This window comes from Platichthys flesus, chromosome 2 (genome assembly GCF_949316205.1).
Source record: "Platichthys flesus chromosome 2, fPlaFle2.1, whole genome shotgun sequence".
Lineage (NCBI taxonomy): Eukaryota > Metazoa > Chordata > Actinopteri > Pleuronectiformes > Pleuronectidae > Platichthys > Platichthys flesus.
In genome coordinates, this window is record NC_084946.1 from 13041309 (window position 1) to 13062103 (window position 20795).

The window sequence follows — 20795 nt, forward strand, 5'->3', positions numbered from 1 at the left end:
GTAGATAATGAGTGAACTTTCATTTCTGGGTGAACGATCCTTTCAACTCCGTTTGTTGTTGTGTTTTCTTTTTTGTCGTTGTGTTTTTGCACTTCAGGGCCACCTATAGCCCCGTGGTGTGCAGTAATGAAATAAATCCCTGTTACATCTTTAAACCCGTGTTGTGCCCACATGTATTGACCACGCTTTTTGTTCCTCTTAAACAAGTTCCCTGTTTTAGTTTACATGCTGTTGTGACTCACTGTGGGAACTTTCTTCATTCACTGGCCTGCATGAGGATTTATAAATGGGCCCATGAGTGCGAGAGGAAAGTAGGTCATTTTCTCAGCGATGACTCATGATTCACCCTCATGATAGTAATTGTGGACTCAGAAGAAATTACAATAAACCCTTCAGGGCAGGTCCCCACCTTGTGCCTACACATGCCAATGATATTAGCTGGTTGTTTTTATAAAGAACAATTAAAATAGCTGCCGTCTCGTCAAAGACGCACTAAAACTAAACCTGGCATCTTACATCACAACATGTGTCTGTGTAGGCTCCATGTGTCTCATTCTGAAAGTGTCCATCGTGACCAGTACCTTGTCATCAAGTACTGCAAGATGTTTTTTATTTGATAAACGAATATCGACTATGAATCAGGAAATACTAAAATTGTGTTAATCAAAATCTGAGCAAAAACCCATAAATTGTATACATCCATGACAATAATCACAAAGGGTTGGTACTCACATGTGCAGTATTCAGTCATTTGAACTTTAAGAGAAAGAGGATGACACTTCAGAGCTTCACACAGTAAAAGAGTCCTAATGGTAGTTTTTAGCATCACAGGGTTAATATATTTACCTTTGACAGTTGTGTCTAACTGATACTTTCAACCACTTTTACCTCTTCTAGAAATATATATCAACTGTCTTCTCATAATGACGGTTGACAGATAGATGCAGTTTTATTCATTAGTTATTTTATGAGCTTTGGATGTAAGAGGACATGATGGTTAGGTTTTGATAGTACTTTGATAGTACTACATAGATATACTACAAATACAAAAATATAAGATCATGTAGAATTGGATAATCCAACCAAACCATCAACCTTCTCTCTTTTTTTAAGTTTAAACCACTACTTTCCCCCAACTCTGTAAAGTGTAATATCCAGAATAGTTTTTACTCATGATATCAAGCGATGGTTCCTGGCTCCCAGAGGAAACATTCAAACACAGCACAGGACCGACAGGCCGGCCCAGTCCTCTCCTGCCGGGTGGACACGTGGAGGTGAGCAGCTGCACAGTGTGTTTCCTGTGATTGATGTGTGAAGGCGTGGCGGGGGTGTGAGGTAATTCACAGCAGCAAAGGGCTTTTCAGACACCCTTCATTTTTACTGACAACACGATAACCTCCTATTCAATTTGTGTGCCGTCACTCATCTGAACGGACTTTGACACTGAAGCACTTGTTGGATCTGTGCTGTGTGTGGGGCCCGGTGTCAGTCTGGGCACCCGGGTCACAGTTTGTGTGGGCAACAGTGAGTGTTAGAGACGTATTGTTCCAGCTGGAGTTTCTTCCTTTTGTTTGAGAAAGAAGTCGAGACGTATTGAGTCGTTCTTCTGTGCTTTTACAGCAGATCAGACTCACTCCTTCTTCCAAATGATGTTGTAACACAAATATTTCACAGAACTCAGACAAATCGCTTTCACAGCAAAAATGGCCCTGTCAAGTTTCAGGCCTCACTGTTAAGATGTAATGAGGCGTTCACTCAGAACAAACACATTTGACCAAGAGCGATGTGTATGTGCACACTATGATCGTTTGCACGTTTAAAATACTAATTATTTCCTTAGTTTAAGATCATGTAGTTTGATTCTAAAAAGTAAAAGGTTTTAGAAGCAGTTCACTTTTTTTGCATTATTAAGACTTAACTAGGTCATCTTTTTTCAGTCTTATTTCCAGATTTTAAATTTGAAGACGTCTTGACAAGGGAAATTCACTCACTGCACTGGCAGGAAATAATACAAGTGAAGCATTTTAACAAAACCACCATTAAAAGGAAGTTTGCTCACAAAACTGGCAAAGTCTCTTTGAGCTTATTCATATAAACACATTTGAATACGTGTCATTAACTGCAGGGGAGGTTTTTTGACAGGGTGCTCACAAATAATGTAAAAAAATGAAAAAATAAAATTCTATTCAGCCAATTCAAAGGTTTAAAATGTGCTAGTTGTGAAATGTCTCATCTTTTATCTGATATCATACTGTATAACTATGTAGAGTGTCAGTCAGTAGAGTGCATACTTGCGCTAAGGCCCAACATTCCTCTTAAATTCAATCAAGCTGAACCAAATTTCACACACACATAGCTATCAGTTTCCTCAACATGCATGCTTTTTTTAAATGAAGATCCATGACATATTCTCTGTGAAAATGTTGAAAAATGCCCTCGCAATGTTAAAGAAAGAGATCAAATATTCCTGTATTGCCACTTGCCTCGGATCCGCACCAAAATCTTATGGATGGACCATCTGGCAAGTTGTTTCTGTGAAATCTTACGTAAAAACAAACAGACAAACAGACAAACAGACAAACAGACAAACAGACAGGGTATTACCTCCTTGGCGGAGGACAGGATGACACTCTACATTTATCTCATATGAAAACAAAGGACCATAAATCACATGAATCACAAACCCAATACAAGCTTCGCAGGCTGCATTAGATTCTTGTGTGTTGTCTGAGTCACCAAACCTTTTCTCACACTGAACAATGAGAGCGGAGCAATGTTCTTGTCCTCCACTTCCTGAAAAGCTTTAACTCTCTCTCCTCCACCAGTCACCGCACCCACAAGGTTCTCCACGGTCAGCTGATAGCTTTCACTTCCGTCTCTGACTTATTTACATAATTATTTAAAAGCTGGTGATTCAAAGTTACTCAATGATAATTTAATCAAACTTTATTTAACGGTTGTTTCATGGACTTTAAACCCATTTGTCACAGAGGAGGAGATGTGCTGGTTGTCCGACTTCCTGTAGAGGTGAACAGGGACACTTTGGATCACCCAGGCCTGGTGCATCAGGCAGATGAATATGACAACATCCCTCAACATTCCTCACTTCCAAGAGTGCTATCAAATCAGCTTCCAATTATGGACCGGACACACAGACACACAGAGAGGTATTTGAGTCTAGACAGAAACTGCTGCAACAGCAGATTGTAATTTGTCCTTCATGCGAAAATAAAACTGTTCTTTAAAGAAATAGTTCAAGATTTTAGGATTATGACTCTTGCTTCTTTCTTTGTTCCTTCTAGCCTGGCTCGATTCAGAGGTAACAGAATCTGCCTACCCTTCATGTTTGTTCAATCTGTACTAAAACTTAATATTAAGAATGGCACTTCACTGTTGTACATAGGCTTTTGTGTCAGACTGTATCTTAGCCAGGAGTACATGCCAGGCACCAACACAGATTTAGTTACTTTCTGAGAGCCAGGCTTTGTCCCACGCTTTTCACTCCTTCTGTTAAGCTAAGCCTAGAGGCCAGCTACATAATTACTGCACAGCCAATAGACCGACTCATCGAACTCTCTGCAATAAAGCAAATCAGCCAAGTTCACTCGATGTCAAAGCACCGCTTCAAGTGAATATGCATTGCAAATATGGGCTGTTGCATCAACATTTTACTACTTGAAAAGTCAATGATATCACCATCCTCAGGAGGAGATGGCCAATGCTAGGCCTATATCAAAGAATACATATGTTTATGTTTCGGTGTGATGCTGATATTAAAGAGAAAATATTGAAAAGAAGTGCTGAATTGTGCATAGATGCTAGAAATATAATTAGCCCCTTTGTGGCCCCTCAGTAAGAAACAACAGAGATCCGCCACAGATCACAGTGCAATACAATACTCCCTCTTATGAAGCTGCTTAGTTCAGTGTCTGAGTCACAACTTAGATCATAAAGACTACATTTAAGCAGGAAGGGAAGTTATAATTTCTTCTTTGTACTGTACAAGTTGTCCTCACAGAGGAGATGATGCCATGTTTCACCATGGTGAAAGCAGTTCTGCCTTCCTCACAGCACGTAGACCTGTTCGTTGTTTGGCTTATGGGCTTCTGAGGCTTCAGAGGCTTTCCAGTCCACCGAGATCCAGCAGAGGAAGAACAGGTCGCCTTCTGGAGCTGGCCACAGCCGGACAACTGGGGTGAAGGCTGCTCCACTGTTCCACCAGGACTTCTGACCAGACTGCACGGGATGCCACAACCCGGCGTCACAACAGCAGACGGTCAGAGTAGGAGGGGTAGACAGCGGAAATGTAGAGATTGAAAAAAATAGGGTAAGGCTCCGGACAGAAGCAGAGGGGGAGAGAGAGAGAGAGAGAGAGAGAGAGAGAGCACAATGATGAACACACCCAATGCTATGAGTATGTCATAAGAGTGTGGGTTTGTATATAAATGTGTGTTCGCAAAGAGGTGAAACTGGAGCCACACGTACACAGAGCGTATCTGCTGAGACGTCTCTGTATCATATAAAACTTTAATGTTGATTGTGTCAGTAGTTTTTTGGCAATCTGAGAGAGAGAGAGAGAGAGAGAGAGAGAGAGAGAGAGAGAGAGAGAGAGAGAGAGGGCAGGGTGAAAATGTGGTCCCAATCACTCACAAAGATGCTTTTGTTCTGTAGCTGGGGCCCTCTCTCTCTCTCTCTCTCTCTCTCTCTCCCTCTCTCTCTCTCTCTCTCTCTCTCTCTCTCTCTCTCCCTCTCTCTCTCTCTCTCTCTCTCTCTCTCTCTCTATTTCTATTTCTTGCCACACATGGAGTTCCACTTTCTCATGGCTTCTCAGAGGAGGGTATGTAGAGCATATACCTGTGAGGCAATAGCAATGGGACGTCCCCTCGCTCTCTGTGTCAGCCATGGTTGTTTGTGAAAGTCAGAAAACATTGTTGAATTAATAAATAAACCACATCAGTGTAATTCAGTTAAAACAAATACTAACTAACCATTGTTTACATTGGGGTCTGGGGGACTTCATGCTATGATGTATGGCATTAAGTTATTCTCAACATCACCAACCACAACAATCACCATAACCTCCATCGAGTTGTTTTCATCTGCATTTGTTTATTAATCTGTCAGTGAGCAGGAAGGATGAGGGGGAGGAACGAAAAGTTAAAATTTTGGTGTGGATCTGGATTAGGGAGTGGATCCCTCCCCCTCCCCCCCTCCCACGCACACTCACACAATTTTTTTTATGTCGTTAGTGTCTCAACAAATTACAGATCTGAATCAAGTGAAATACAAATTTGTTTCATTAAAGGGACTGTTGGTAGAAGAAGGTGAATTCTACTGAGTGACACTTTAATTTAGTCTTCACCCAATCACAGCAGGGATTGGCTCCAGCCCCTCAGGAGCCAATCCCTTTGTGCTTTAGTTAACACATACAGCACCTTTAAGAGGTCAGCGGCTGCATGTGTCATAGGTGGGATGTATTAAGTTTTACTGAGATAATCAATATCTGTCTTTGTCATCAGGTGGAAATAATGTGTACAACATAAGATAACTTAATTGCATGGTTCTTCTTCTTCTTCCTCTTCTTCTTCTTCTTCTTCTTCTTCTTCTTCTTCTTCCATTTCTAATATAAATTGTACAGAGGGCCTGCAGTCCAGCTGAGCAAACTGAGTGTTACCGTATATCAGTGCTTGGTGTTTACTTGAATGGGGCCTATACCAGAAAGTGGTTGGGTTACATTTTAATGTGCGGAGAGAAAGAAAGACAGAGTCTCAGGTCATTAGAGTGAATAAGCAGATCCATATGGACGCATGCAGCAGCAGCAGCAGATATATACTGTAGCATGTTGTGTTGTTTTGTCTGAGTCAATATACTGGTTGGAGCGCGGCCCACTCTGCAACCACAGACACAGAGACACAGAGAGGGGAAGAAGGCAGAGGGAGGATGACAGAGGGAGTGTACGGGGGAGAGACGCAGAAAAATGTCAGTAAATGTATTTTGTGACTCACAGGGTCTGCCTGGACCTCAATGCTCTCCATGCTGCTGGGGTGAGCCGGCCCTCCACACCCACCCAACCCACACACCTGATCGCATGCACACTAGCATTGATTTAAGCATCACAAGTCTACGCACATATGCAGACAGGAGAGATAAAAATCAAATTAAAACATGTGTGCAAATACTCCTGCAGACACATAAACAGGCATGCATGCACGTGCGTGTGCATGCACCTAACGCTTACTCTGCTGAGATGAGCGCTAAGAAACATATCCAGAGCTTCAGCCTCCGGTTCGGGCCAAACACGACAGTGCCATGCCAAGAACAACCTCTTTGTGTGTTGCTCTGCACCCTGGTTCACCTTGTGAAAGTATACCATACTAGATCTCTGCTTAGTATTCATGGTCATGTGTGTATGCCAGTAAGTGTGTGTTCCCCTGTACGTGTGTGCATGTGTGCGTGTGTCTCTGCAATAGGCTTAAGATGGGGTCTCTCCCAAAACCAAATGTCACAGGGATTTAAGCGCTGAGAGTGAGTTCGCTCCCAGCTGACTGACGAAGAAGTTTACGAAAAGCACAAGATTAAATAGAGTTTAAACTTTCCAAAAGACCTGCAGCCAGTTTCCATTGTTTTTCTATCCGTGGCAACACATCCACGATGCAGCGCTCAGGTTTAAAGATAAGCTGTAGGGCATGAGCCAAACCTGAAAGGAAGAGGGAGGCAGGTAAGGAAGGAGAGGGAAGAAACTGAAGATGGGAATGAAGAAGAAGGACAGACGTGACACCTCTTCTGTTAATCTAATGAGACGTCAGCCACCTGCATTCTTCTTAGACTTCATACAGGCACAGGTAGTTGTCTCACAGCTCAGGTTCTTCCGTGCTCTCTGGCCCTCCCTGTTGGTCGGAGCACGTCAGTGGACCGGAGTCATGTTTGTTGCCGGGTTTGTGTTTGTGAAATGCTGCACGTGTTGTCCAGTTTGTTTACTCCTCCTAGTGGCCACACTCTGCATCACAACTCATGGTAGCCTCTGAACAACGACGTACGCACCTTTAAAAGTTACCAGTCATCCAACAGAGTGTAATTCAGTGAGTCAGCTCCTGTCATTTGATTGGCTGTCACCCCATAGTCTGATGTCACCATATGGTCTGATGAAGTGTATTATCCGTATTATTGTCAAAGCACTTTTCTCAAGAGAACCCTTATTACAATGAGCTCCCCACCAGCAAACAATTTGGGAAAGTAATTGCCATTTTTAAAAAATTGTGGAAATCACATATTTTTATCATACACAATTCAAATAATAAAACATGTATTTTCAATATAATATAAAGAACTACTTGATTGATAATAAGACGTCAAATGTAATTGAAGAAAATAAAATAAAATAATAAAATAAAATCAAGTAATTAATAAGTAGAATATGGTGCCGCCCCGCCTATGTTTAGTTTAAACTGATTCACTTTAAAATAATTGTCCCTGCAGGCTGTCATACAACTGGAGGAAGAGGAAATTCGTTCAATATTTCAAAAACATTTGGCCTCACTTTTGTTACATTGTTAACAGTAGTCTCATTGATTGGTTATTCGTAATTATAGTAATTACAAACTGCAGCAGCAGGGTGTTTATATGACAAGTGGTCTCCCAGAGGTCACAGTGAAAAACTGAAGTAGCTGCATTTGAAAGCGAAAACGTATTGCGTTGCCATTTCGGTGTGTGTGTATCATGTAGCCCCATGAAATATCTCTAAAATTTAAAAAAAATTATATATGGAAATATATGATTTAAACTGTTTAATGTTTTTTCAACCTTTAATTTCTGATATTATATAAAGTTAAATGTATATTTTCAGTTTTATCAGAATTTAGAGTTGAATTTACAGTTGTTGAATATTTCATATTTTTAAAAGAATTGTTGTAAAAGGTTTCCTATTGTCTAAATGTTTACCTGTGTGCGTGTGATGTGCACATTGGATTTCCCTGGAGAACAAAGAGGGACACAGCATGGGACAGTGTAATAAGTATTTTATTGCATTTTATAATGCCATTGTCAATAATTAGTACAGATTACATGCAACTAGACCTACTGTACAGTTTTTTATTGTCTGCATGGACAGACACAAGAAGATTCAGGTTACAAATACACAGATATATGTGTGTGTTTTATACAGCATGAAGGAAAGGGCAGTGACTGGCATTACATGGCTACCCGGGGTGGAGGGTCCGAGGGCTGGGCTCCACTGTCTGTCTAAAGCCGTGGTCCAGTCCCTGTCCCCGCCTCCTCCTCGGCTCACACTTTCAAATAACAAGAAACAGAACAAAAAAACAAAAACAAAGGATAAAGAGAGGTAAGCAGGTAAACTGAAACTAAGAAACAATAGAGAGTCACTGCTGAAAATGTACACACATTCCTAAGGTTTAACCCGAGGAGAAATGAAGTGGTAGTTCCATTGGATTCTGGCTGTCTACTTAATAATACCGTCAGGCAATGCTCCGCTTTGAGAGTCCCTTCCCCCTCATGTGACACCTCAGAACTGTCCAATCACACCTCAGGATCTGGGTTTCCCACGTCCTTTGAGTCACTCGCCAGCCCAAGCGGTACACAGACCGGATCCTACAACACCAACACGTGGATGTACGAGAGATAACAGCTATCTGTAAAGGTGATCAGTGAAGTCAGAGAGTTTTGGAAGCAGCTCAGCGTTTGTTTGGTTACGTTTGTGGCATTGGTTTGGTTTTACGGTTTGGTTACAGTTCAGGGGTTTGGACTAAGCAATGTTGGCTCGCAATGCCTTTGGTAGTCAGAAGATGAGCTGCATCTCTGGGAGCCGTTCCACATTTTGGTATTGAGAGTACACGCAGAGAGGAGGAGTATCAAAAAACTGCCACAGGGTCAGTCTTGGATCTGCAATTGCGGGACGGGGAGATGCGGCCTGCGACTGGTCGCCGGCAGCAGGGTGCGCGGTGTGACTCAGCCACAGCCCCATTTCACCTGCAGACGATTGACAGCTCTGCGAGGTCAGAGTTCAGCACAGGAATGACAGGGTTCAGGGGTCAAAGGGAGGGAGGGGGGGGTCACAAGGAAGCTTGGACATATATTGGCACCTGAAAGGGCCAACGGCAATACCTTTCTAGAGCTCTGCATTTTTTAAAGCAAGAGAGGGGCTACATATTCTCACATTTTTTTTCCTCTTTCTCTTTTTCTTTTTGGAGGTTTTGGTCCTGTCTTTAGAGAAAAAGTCCTTCTGAGGTATCAATACATAATGAAGTAACTTTTTTGTTTTGTTTTCCATTTGTTTTTTTTCTTTCCTTAAAAATGCATAAATGCAGTACAGAGACAAAAAAGTATCAAAATAGACCTAGCTAAGATAAATATACAAACAGGTGTTACCTAAACCACTGATCTAACTTTTAATCTTTTAATTTTTTTAGAGATAATACACTTAAAAAATCAGCGTCCCAGACGTTTTATGAAGAACTGAAAAAGTGGAAACAAAAAAAACTATTAAAACCAAGATATCTGCAGCACTTAATATGATAAATACATATACTTCAGCATTAGCAGTACAGTATAGGAATCAGAGCTGAAAGCTTTACAATAGCTAAACAGGTGCAGAGGAGAAAAACAAAACAAACAAACCCCAAAAAAAGAAGAGAAACTGAAAGGACAAAATGAGAAAGAATGCCCTGGAGAGATAGGTCAAGCACTACTATACAAGAATACATCATGTTATGCCGAGCTGGAGAGAAAAACAAAAAAAAAAACAGAAGTCTTACATGGCGACCTGTGAACAATCTACATCTTTATAAAACAGCTTTGTTTACAGGTGTACCTTAAAGCACGAGTCAGAGATCATCTATGTACGGGATGCAGCAGTTCCTCTTGGTTTGGATATTACTACTAGTAGTGATGTGTTTCAATAAGCGCCTCTGCGAGCGTTTTGGTGATGGGTGGGGGGGGGGGTGACTGCTATGGATGTGGGTCTTTGGATATCTGGATGGTCAGAGCCTCTGTTTGCACTAACCCATAGCCCTGCGTCTACGCTATCTGTGTGTGTCCCTGTGTGTGTGTGTGTGTCTGATATATTCTGCCCATCATTACCCCTGACAGCCAGCTCCCTGCAACGCCACGCGGCCATTAACGAGCGGCTTCTCATTGGCTGCCATCATTAATATGCACACATACAGTCGAAGCACACGGTTCAGAGGCTGCTCACATAGCTCAGTGCTAATCAGGCGCAGGAGCACGGTCAGGTTCACACAGCTGATAGACAACTTTTATATAAGTAGCGAGCGCTTCACAGCACACTTTGAGACAGAGAGAGTGCTTTAGATGTGGTTTAAAGGAGAGGTAGTCGTTTTTAAATTCCATGGAAAGTGAAACATCTCTATGTTTTTGGGCTCAAGCAGATGTGATGGGGAGTCCGGATCACCAAATAGCTTCTTTTTTGTTTCCTCGTCAGTCATACAGTAAGCGCGACACTATTTTGGCATTCATTATTATCATCAAGGAAGAATGGAGAGGGGGAAAAAATAAAACATATTCTAAGAGAGGTCAGTCTCCCATTGGCTATGTGTTGAACTGTTTTTCGAAAAGGAGGTAGTGTTATTTTTGGTTTTTATTTTTATCTCGTTTCAAGACGTCCGTCTGCCACTTTGTACTTTGTCTGAAATCAGTCTCGAATGTGACAGGAAACAGTCCTGTTTGAACACAAAGTCATCAGAAAGGTTCGTTAGTTAAATAAGAGTGCAAGTGATAGTTTGACAAAAGGTATGAAAATATGAGCCCAACTTTGAATCACATGATGTCCCTTGGTTGTTTTTCCTCTTACATTGGTATGTTTTTTTTAGTTTTTCCCTAATATTCATTTGGATTGGTTGAAAGATGTGAGTTGTGTAACCACAACACAGTCCACTTCCTCTTCCTGTAAATACATGCAGGTTAAGAGAGCATGTTTTTTTCCTACTTTTAAAAAACTCAAATTGTTAATTATGACAGCACCAGAAAAACAGCTTGTAGAGTCAAGTGTTTAACGTCTCTATTTGTTACACGTGCTCAAACACGTCACGAGTGCCTCAGGTCTGCTCCCACTACTCGGGCCAATCCTTGGATTGTTTGGAATACAGTTTAGCCTGAGAGCGGGAGTTTCACCTCTAAGTGCTATTTTTTTTACTCTTATTTTTTTGGAGGAACCGTGGGAGGTTTTTTAATACTAGGTTTTTTTTGGCCTCATACCTAATGCGAGTTATTCATAAACACTTTTGTAAAAAGCTTTCATGTCTCCAAAGTCGAGTTTGCTTCACACACTTTGGTTTTTGGAATGGTCAGCACTGTAAGTCATGTATAATTTATGTGAATACAATAATAGGAATTCAAACTCCTGGTTTGTTGTCTTTTGGCCAGTTCTTTAGGAGGAAGAAGGAAAACAAAGGGGGGAAACTCAAAAAGGGTCAAAATAAACTACAGGGTTTTTGGTTTTCTACATATTTCTTTGGTTACCTGTAACAAAAATAAAAACGGGAACAAGCAGAGAACAGATTCAAATAAATGTTAAAATTTGGTATGGCACTGTAGAGAAAAGTAATGCTTTTATGCTCACAGAAAACAAAAAAAATATCTCACGTGCTATTCCTTTAACACAAACTCACACAGTGAATTGCAGATAGCTTCTACACAGTAACAATTACAACCATAGAGCTTTGAGTCTGAAGCCGAGCAGAGTTGCCACATTTGGTGTCCCACAGAAAGAATTCCCCTTATTTTGTTTATCAATTTGGACACAGTTCCAGGCGGAGCCTTCGTGGGATGAGGTATTCTCTGACTGCAGTAATAATATATATTTTTTAAAGCATCACTGATATTTCTCAACTAAATACACAACCGAAAAACAAGTGAATGAGAGAGAATTAACACAAAAAATATTCAGCTGTTAAATAATCTGTCTGGATAATGGAAACTTTAAGTGCTATTTCCAAATTTCTTGCCTGCTACACTTGGGACAGAAACGGGAGAGGGGCGGGGTCACAAGTTGGGACAATACTGCGCTTTCATTTCTTTCTCTCTTTTTTAGCCAATACTCATTTGGAATGGTGTGAGCAACCAGAGTAAATCAAACAAATTACAACACAAAAACAAAAAAAACAGCATTCTTAGAAAAGGTACGTTGAAACAGAACGCCACCATGGAAATATTGATCCTCAAAAAATGATAATAACATCGTCAACATAACATCAAATAAAAAAAGGAAATGACAAAAGCTACCACACGTTTTTTTTCTTGTTATACTCCATAATCATGAACAGTTTTCTTTTTTAGTCACAATATTTCTGTAGATGCTTCCTCCCTCTTTTCTATCAGCCTCCTCTCTTTTTCTTCTCGCACGTCAAGTGTTCCAAGCTCATCACTCCATCCCTACACGGAGGAGAGGAGAAGGACAGCACCAAATGGTCCTATTCCTGCATTATCTTTTGGGGGGTGGGGGTTGGGATGGAGGTGGGTTGGAAATGTGTTTCGCTTTCCTCAGTTAGAAGCGAAGAGTTTAAAAGATGTCCAACACTAAGTGTCTTGCTGGGAGCAGAAGCTTGTGGGCAGACCGGGGCCGCGCCGCATCCGTTCGTTGGGTAGGTGTCGTCGAGGGCTTGGACCACTGTTGGAGGTCATCTTTAAAAGCACCCCTCCTTCCTTCCTTCCTTCCTTCCTTCCTTCCTATCTCGAGGCCCGACAGTTTCATTTTGATCAAATCAAATAAAAATGAAAAAGCAAGTGATTGACTCAAGAGGGGGAAGAAGGAGAGGTATACTGCACAGCCCCTGATGACTGCTCCAAATCTATATACACATGATCCTGTGTGTCTTTTTTCATTCTTACACACACTCACACACGCATCTGTGTGTCTCCTCAACTGACGATTAGAGATAAAGCGGCTACCCAGGCAGCCCGAGACGACAGTGAGCAGGGTGTGTACAGAGTGGTGGGGCGAGGAGACGAGTGTGTGTGTGTGTGTGTCAACGCCTCTAGGGGTCTCTACACAGAGGCTGATGTTACCAGGGAGGATAACGAAACATGGTGAGACATGAATGAGTGTGTCTGTGTGCGTGTTTGTGTGAGTGTGTATGCATTAAGTGGTGGTACACCTCTGAGCCAAGTGTCGGAGAAAGAAACACATGGGGGTAAAGCAGTGCTCCACAGTCTTCTCTTTTTGTGTCTGAAAGTAACGGAGGTCATCTAACCCTGTTTGGTGTTTCTCAATGTCATCCTTGGTTGCTTGCATTTTCTTCAAAACAAAACAAAAAATAACATTCTCTTTTTTTCTCTCTTTTTCTCACAAGTGTACTGTCGCAATTTTTTCCTCTTCAGGCTGACGGGAGGGCTCGGGGGGGGGGGGGGGGGGGGTTGATCTCGCTGTGTGTCCCGTCCCTCTGGTCCGTTCTAGGATCTGTCCTACTCCAGGTCCTCGTTGGGAAGATCCTCCTCCAGATCGCGCTCGTCACTCGGCAATGGCATGTGGTGTGTGACCCCAACCAGGAGGGATACTGGCCGACCGTCCTCATCCACATCAGTGGGCTCCTCCTTCACATGCACCGGGTGGCTGAAGGAGATAGAGCAGGCTGACATTAGGAAAGGAAAAGGGGAAGTTTTAAAGAGCATATGCCAGTAGCAGACTTTCTTTCTTGATGACACTGCTGCCAAATATGCTGATGCTAATTATACGATCAACTGACCCAGGTAGTTTAATTGTTATTTGCTCACAAATGTGCAATGGAAATTACAAGTCATGCAGGTTAAACAATAAAATCTCATTGGTAGTGTTTGATATGGTAAAATATGATGTGGTTACATCATGATGTGGTTGACTTTGGTAGAAAATACCAGAGTAAAACTGCATGTTATTTTAGAATCATTGTAATATCATGTTCTGATTTAAAATAGTGCAAAACCTAGAATTGTTTTACATTTGTTCACAACCAATAAAAAGTTGTCAAAAACAAATGTGAACATTCAGTATTTCATGCAATAAAAAGCATCACAAACAGCACATAGATCATTGCAGAGCCGACAATCTCCCGTGAAACTAGAATTTTAGGTGAGCAGCATCTTAAAGCAGCAGGAGAAACATTTTCCTCGAATATGTTAGATTCTCTTCGGTTCATTCTTAAATTACATGTAAATGATTTATTTGGTAAGACATCTCAAATTAAGATAATAATTATAATATCAATATCAATATATCACCATCACAACTGTATTTAGATCCACACTGACAAACATTACAATTTTAGTTTGATACTGAGCATTGTGCAGACAGTAATTATCTTTAAACTCAGGCACAGGTTAAAGTAGTTTTGTCTGCTTGATCATGTGTGTGTGTGTGTCTGTGTGTGTGTTTATAGTAAGTACCTGTACTGGTGAGGGCTGAGCGTGGGGCTGCAGCTGCCGTTGCTGTTGACCTGCTCCACAGTGGAGCTGACATCGTCGTGGCCCACGTGCAGCATGTTGAGGCTGGCTGCAGACGGAGGGCTCACCAGGGGGGAGCTGTTCAGCATGGACAGACTGCTCTCTGCCAGCGCCGCCTATACACACACACACAAAGTCAAATCAAATTGGAGCCGGGTTATGTTTGTTTTCTACAATTATGACTTGTCAAATTTGATAAGAAAATGAATAAATGAATAAATAAATACATGAATAATAAATAAAAACGCTGTCCACCAGAACCAGAAGCATTCGACTCATTATTAATTTAATATATTTAAACATTATAATCAAAGTTGTTTATAAGATCAATTGACACATAATGTAAAACACAACATAGTAAATCTTCACAATGACTGATGAGTGTTTCTTAATGTGCTGATCAGAGCGCTTTCTCATGGGGAGCTTTTGAATCCACTCACATGCTAGTTCACTTGACAAACCACTAGGGGGCACTTATATACAGTACTTTCCATCCCATAGCCTGACTACAACATTTAAATCCCTGTCACCAGAGTGAGTTTGTGTGTGTTTGTGTGTGTGTTCCAATGAAGGAACATGGAGAGAACCTGACTAGACCACACACAAGCAGTGAGACGGAGGAACAACAAGTGAACCAACAGGTCACAGCTTTACACACTCACATCCAGCTGCAGATGTGAGGCGGACTCTACCTTCACTTCTCACACAGGAAATAAAGTGCGGTACAGAGAGAAGGAGGGGAATTCTCACTCCGAGATGGATTTTCTGGGACATGCGATAATTATATGCAGTAACCTTAATTGACAACTACTTGACGCTATAAATCATCTCAGTCGAAAAATTGAAAGCGTGTGTGGGTTTGGTGTGAGATGGGTCGAGTGTGTGTGTGTGTGGGTGTGTGTGTGTGTGTAGGGAGGTGGGGTGGCGTGTGAGAGAAAGTGAGGTGGGAGGTGAGAATGTGTTGTTGTGGGAGAAGGAGGTGGCGTGAATGTCGTTAGGGAATCTGCTAATTATGAGAGGGAATTGATATCAGTGCCCTTGATTGCGATTGGCTGCCCTGTGTGTGTGTGTGTGTGTGTGTGCGTCTGTGGGTGTGTGAGTGAGAGAGAGAGGAAGAGAGAAAGAGGAGCAGAGGGCATTCCTTACCTGGTAGCTAGCGTTTAGGGATCCAAAGCCCAGGCCTGAAATCATGTTTTTCACCAGAGTGGGACTTCTACACACACACAGACAGGAACAAGGGGAAGGAGAGAGAGAGAGAGAGAGACGGGTGAGAATCACAGATTAATTGCACATGTTGGAAGATGGCACCTCAGCCAAAGTGCTCTGACAAATCTCACAAATATGTTTGTTACAAGTAGAAACATACACAGACTGTAAACAGATGCTAAAACACACACAGAGAAAGTGTTTGATATCTGGTGCGCAGGTGTGTGTGTGTATGTGTGTGTGCGTGCGCGAGTAATTATCCCTGGTTTCTCTCGCGGTTGGAGAGAACATCTGTTTACACACGCTAACAAGGTTTTTTGCTCTCTTGCATCTCACACAGCTGCTTACTAATGGTGTCGACAAACAGGGAAAAACACACAACACACACACACGCCACGTACAGTACATAAACAAGTCAGCAGCACTCTTATTCTCAATGATTGCTGAGTTGGCCTCTCGGTAATAACAGAGGGACCATTTAGGCAATCATCGTGCCAGCATCCATAAGCTCACACTCACATCTTACTCTTCTTAAATGTGTGCATGACAGCGTGCGCATATGTGTTTGTGTGTGTGTGTGTGTGTGTGTGTGTGAGTGCATATAGGTATGTGACTGTGTGCGTTCTTACCCGGTCATCTTTGGTGGTCTCCTCTTTTGGTATTCGACTTCATCCACAGTCCACACGGCTCCCTTCACGTTCTCAACACGAACAAAACACTTGTGCAGACTCAGGTTGTGGCGCACAGCATTCTGGGAAAAGAGAGAGATGGACAGAAAAGACCAGCTTTATTAGGACTGAAGCCCAGGCATTCTTCTTTCAACCATGACATTTTGTGGAGGGTTAGGGCATGACCCATGGAATAACCCATAAAATGATGGTGTGGATCGAGATCAGGGGGCAGACTGATCATTTTCGAGTTTGTGCAGTTGGGTGTAGATCCAAATAGGAATCTGGATCTAGTGAATTTAAATATAGTTTCTCAAGGAGGATGTTGGGCCTTGGCGTGGCCTTCTAGTTTTGTTTCTGTATTTCATATTATTTCCATGAAATATTTTTCCTTTTGACTATTTACACAGAAATTTTAACGTTGTTAAATCAACATAAAATTGTTGTTCTTTCTTTTCCGACATCTCATAAATATTCCAGCACACTGACAGTCTGGCTCATAGTGGAAGAAATCAACTAAAAACAACCTTTAATACCAAGATGACATGACATTGTGAACTTTTCAAGTAAAGTGAAACAATTTGTTGAGTTACATGTAATTCCCTGCTGTTGCCTGATAACCTAACCTCTAAGTTGCTTTTTGTCTGAAACGTGCATCTTCCGTTGCCACAATATTCCATGAACATGTTGTTTTTGAAGTCAGTACCTTGCTGGAGGTAAGAACACCCACTCAGCGTGTGCTCAGTACAAACGATGCTTCTCAGCTTTTTGTGAGGTGACTTTATGTGACGTGTCACCAGAGAATAATGGTCCTTTTTTACCCATCACTTCTTATAAACACACACATACTGCAGCTCCGTGTACAGTGCTTCTGCAAGGCAGCAATTCTCTAGTAGCGTTATTTTATCTCGGAAAATGTATAATCAGTCATCATCAGCACGCACACACACGCACACACACACACACACACATATACACACACACAGACACACACACACACACACTCACACACAGAGACACAGGCACTCAGACGGGCAAGCAGGCAGGCACACCGCTATCTTTGTCTCACCCCCCCAGGGACAGGCCTCCCTTTTCATCTGCTATTTGTAGTTTGTTCATGCCCAATTTCATTACCAATTTTAATTCGTCTATAATTAAATCCTGCATATTCTCTCTGACACGCTGTTCTAAGCCGAGAGAGACAGGGACAGGCCAGGCATGCATCACTCCACGCCATAATTACACACACATACACACACACACACGTAATTACACAAGCCATAATCAGTAGAGGAACCCTTTCTCCCCCGCATCCCCTCAACCCCCGAGCTGTGATGCTAAGTTTTGTAAATGAGTCTGACCCCAATCTCTGCCCGCCACCCTGACAGTGCAAACACACAAACACACACACACATACAGACACACACACACGCTTACGCCAGACACCAGTGCTACTGCAGTGCTATTTGCATTCGTCTCCGTGATGAAAGCCTAATTCTCCCAGTTAAAACATTGGCAGTCATTTACAGTGGGTCGCAGCACATGTGCCACTCATCTCCACTCCCTCAGGCTGAGAGGGGGGAAGGGGCTGGACGCAGGTATAGGTTTTTGACTAGTGGATTGTAAACAGTAGAATAGGATGATGAATAAAATCATGAAGAAACAAGTATAAAATTAGTGATATCTTAACAGAGTAGATGTTGAAAATATTGATATTCCAATATTTAAGTTAAACTTTCCAGAAAAACTGTGACTACTAATGCTAAAGTCTTTCATATTTTTGTATGATTTCTACTGATGCTTTAATATCAAAGTACCCAGTTACAGTTACGTTGTTCTAATTCTAGGGTTTGTATGATGTTGTCTATAATATGTATCTTAATTTACAAAGTAACTTGCAACTAAAGCTGTAAAATATAAGCACTGTATTAGAATTGAGATGCATGAATTACGTTCCACCACTAGAGTTCAAAGTGAAGCCTCTTATATAGCACTAATTGGATTTTTAATCCCATTAATTTAATTCTTATGTACAGCTTTTCTTGTTATTTTACTCATACTATTATTATTATTTTTGCTTACAATTTAACATGTGGCATCAATTTACCCCTCAAGTGCATCTAGAAATAAAGAGTGACAAACAGAATGAAACCTCTTCTTTCAGGCTTCCATCTCATTATGTAGCACCTTGAAATAACACTCAGCTCTCCTCCTCCCTCAATCATCCCTCTCTTTTTCTCTCTCTCTCGTCTCTTTCTCATTCTCTTTCCCTCGGTCTCTCTGATCAATGACTTCCACTCCCTGACACCACTGCTCTCCTCATGAAATATAACAGCTTATTAAAGGACATACATCTCTGCGGCTCTATTTGACTCGGCGAGCCACTATATAAATACATAAGGCCGCAGCAAGCTATATTTAAAGGTCTGCGAGGCCAACGGCGCAGGAAGCAGACACCAGACATTAATAGTTAAAATTCATAAAAGTCAGATGAGAAACTAAAGATATTCCGGGCTGCCCCCGTCTCTTAACCTCCTCCACACCACGCAGTCGTCCTGTCACCTCCCTTCCCTTGGTTTTAGGGGCTATTAGAGGAAGGCCGGGGTTCTCTCCTCAGCCCTCCTCCCCCACCACCCACCTCTCTCCCTTTCCCTCTCTCTGGAGGAAGTGACATTCAAATTAGTGTGAGGTTTCTTCAGAAATGGGTCAGCACCTACGATGGTTGGATCAGGCCAGTAGTGTGTGTGGGAAAGAATTCGGTGTGTGTGTGTGTGTGTGTGCACCAGCCCTGTATGTGCATTTCTATAATGAGGCTTTATCACGGCTAGATGTGGCTCTACTGGGACGAGCGGGGCCGACTCTCCATGTGCCATTTTTGAGGTGAGGGAATTGTTTATGGCTGATAGGGAGAGAGACGGAGTGGGAGAATGGAAGAAAGAAGGATGGAGTGAACGAGGAGAAACGCAGGAAAGCTTCTCATAAAGACCAGAAACAACCATTAACTGTCATATCAGTCATATCTTTTGCAGGGCAGAGCAGAGTCAGCGTTTGAAGAATGAGGAACTAGAACACGTGTGTTCAGGAATCATTATAAGAACAGGCTTCATTACATTTAGGCCCACTGAGCGACTCCATTCTCTACAAAGTGACTCACATGGCCTCAGTGTTTAAAATAACAGTATAACCTGCCCACTCATTTTGTTAATTTTTTCTCTCTCTCATCGTGGTCGAACAATTCTCAGCTGGCATCAACTTCAGTGAAAGGCTTCATCAGTGGGCACAGACCACATTTACTCTGTAGACATTTAGCTCTGATTGAGTCTGAACCGTATCCAAACTTACATTTTCTAAATACGCTGTTACTCATTTTCACCATCGTTTAAACAACTTCAAAATACTGCTTGAAGTCGTCTGGTTTCTATCTTTCATCGTTAAATTTTGACTTTTTTTATAATAACCTTTTGTAGCATAATGTGAGCTTGAGGGATTTATATAATATTGGTTCAGCATTAATGGAATTTAGGTTTAATAAAGGGATTATTGAGTTTATTTTGATATAAGAATATATATGTAAATAAGATAAGATAAGATAAAAAAAAGATTGATCCACTGGTAGAAAATGTAGCTGGAAAGAAAATATGAAACCTAGAATAAACCAGATAAAAATAGAAATACTATAAACAATATTAGACCATTTTATAAATTTGCAATATAAAGATTTGAGTCTTAGACTGTGGGGGGCTGTGGCGTTATGCATTCATTATGATGGCACAAAGGAGCCCCCCCCCATGCACTTTGAGGTACGTGGCTGGATGAGTCTGTGGCTGAATGTGATCCTGAGCTGCCTCAGTTAAGCAGAGAGGAGATGAGAGGGGCTGTCCAAGATGGTTTTCAGTTCTTCTCATCCTCTTCTCCGTCACTGCCTCAAAACACTGTCCTGTTCCGTCCCCACCAGAGAGCAGGCCCTCCTCATCAGCATGTTCGTTTTTTTAAGCCCCATTTGAAGGATGTAGTGAAAGTCAGGGTGTATATGATGCGCCCTTACCTTCCATGTTGCTGTGTTTCTCCTGAAGTAGGCGAACTTCCGTGTAAACCAGTTGTAGATTTCATTGAGAGTCAGCTGTCTGTCTGGGGACTCCAGAATGGCCTGAGGACAGGAAGAGAGAGCGGACAAAATGTAGAGGAGATCCCAGATGGAGAGAAGAGATGGTGCAAACGGATCTGAGGGGAGACTTACATGACGTATAAGAGAGGCGTAGGTAAAGGGAGGCCTGACATCAGCGTTCTTGTAGAACTCACAGTTCTGAGCCAGCTCTGAATAAACAGGAAACATCGTAAGGATTAAGTATGGTGAGCTACATATTTACAAATTATGGTGTGTGGTGTAACATTTACCAAATAATATACAATGTAAACACTAATAAAAAAAGTAAGGATCAATACAATGGTTCAAAATATTAAAACGGTGTCTGAAAA

At 41.8% G+C, this 20795-nt stretch overlaps 1 protein-coding gene and 1 long non-coding RNA gene across 2 annotated transcripts in view; one reads left to right on the top strand and one right to left on the bottom strand.

Annotated features, from left to right (window-relative positions):
• Positions 1 to 2619: 2619 nt before the first annotated feature.
• LOC133974274 (uncharacterized) lies at positions 2620 to 4500 on the top strand. The gene is made up of 3 exons (XR_009924654.1): positions 2620 to 3167; positions 3303 to 3319; positions 4072 to 4500. It is a non-coding gene; the product is annotated as an uncharacterized LOC133974274 (long non-coding RNA).
• A 3498-nt stretch (positions 4501 to 7998) lies between these two features.
• The window catches only part of foxp4 (forkhead box P4), an 88180-nt gene continuing 75383 nt past the window's right edge, over positions 7999 to 20795 (bottom strand). Inside the window, exons 13-18 of the mRNA XM_062398505.1 lie at positions 20557 to 20633; positions 20365 to 20466; positions 16281 to 16402; positions 15592 to 15658; positions 14389 to 14561; positions 7999 to 13579 (exon numbers count right to left, since the gene is read on the bottom strand). Of these exons, the coding sequence (XP_062254489.1) occupies positions 13432 to 13579; positions 14389 to 14561; positions 15592 to 15658; positions 16281 to 16402; positions 20365 to 20466; positions 20557 to 20633 (689 nt within the window). The 3' untranslated portion in view covers positions 7999 to 13431. The remainder of the gene's footprint in view (positions 13580 to 14388; positions 14562 to 15591; positions 15659 to 16280; positions 16403 to 20364; positions 20467 to 20556; positions 20634 to 20795) is intronic.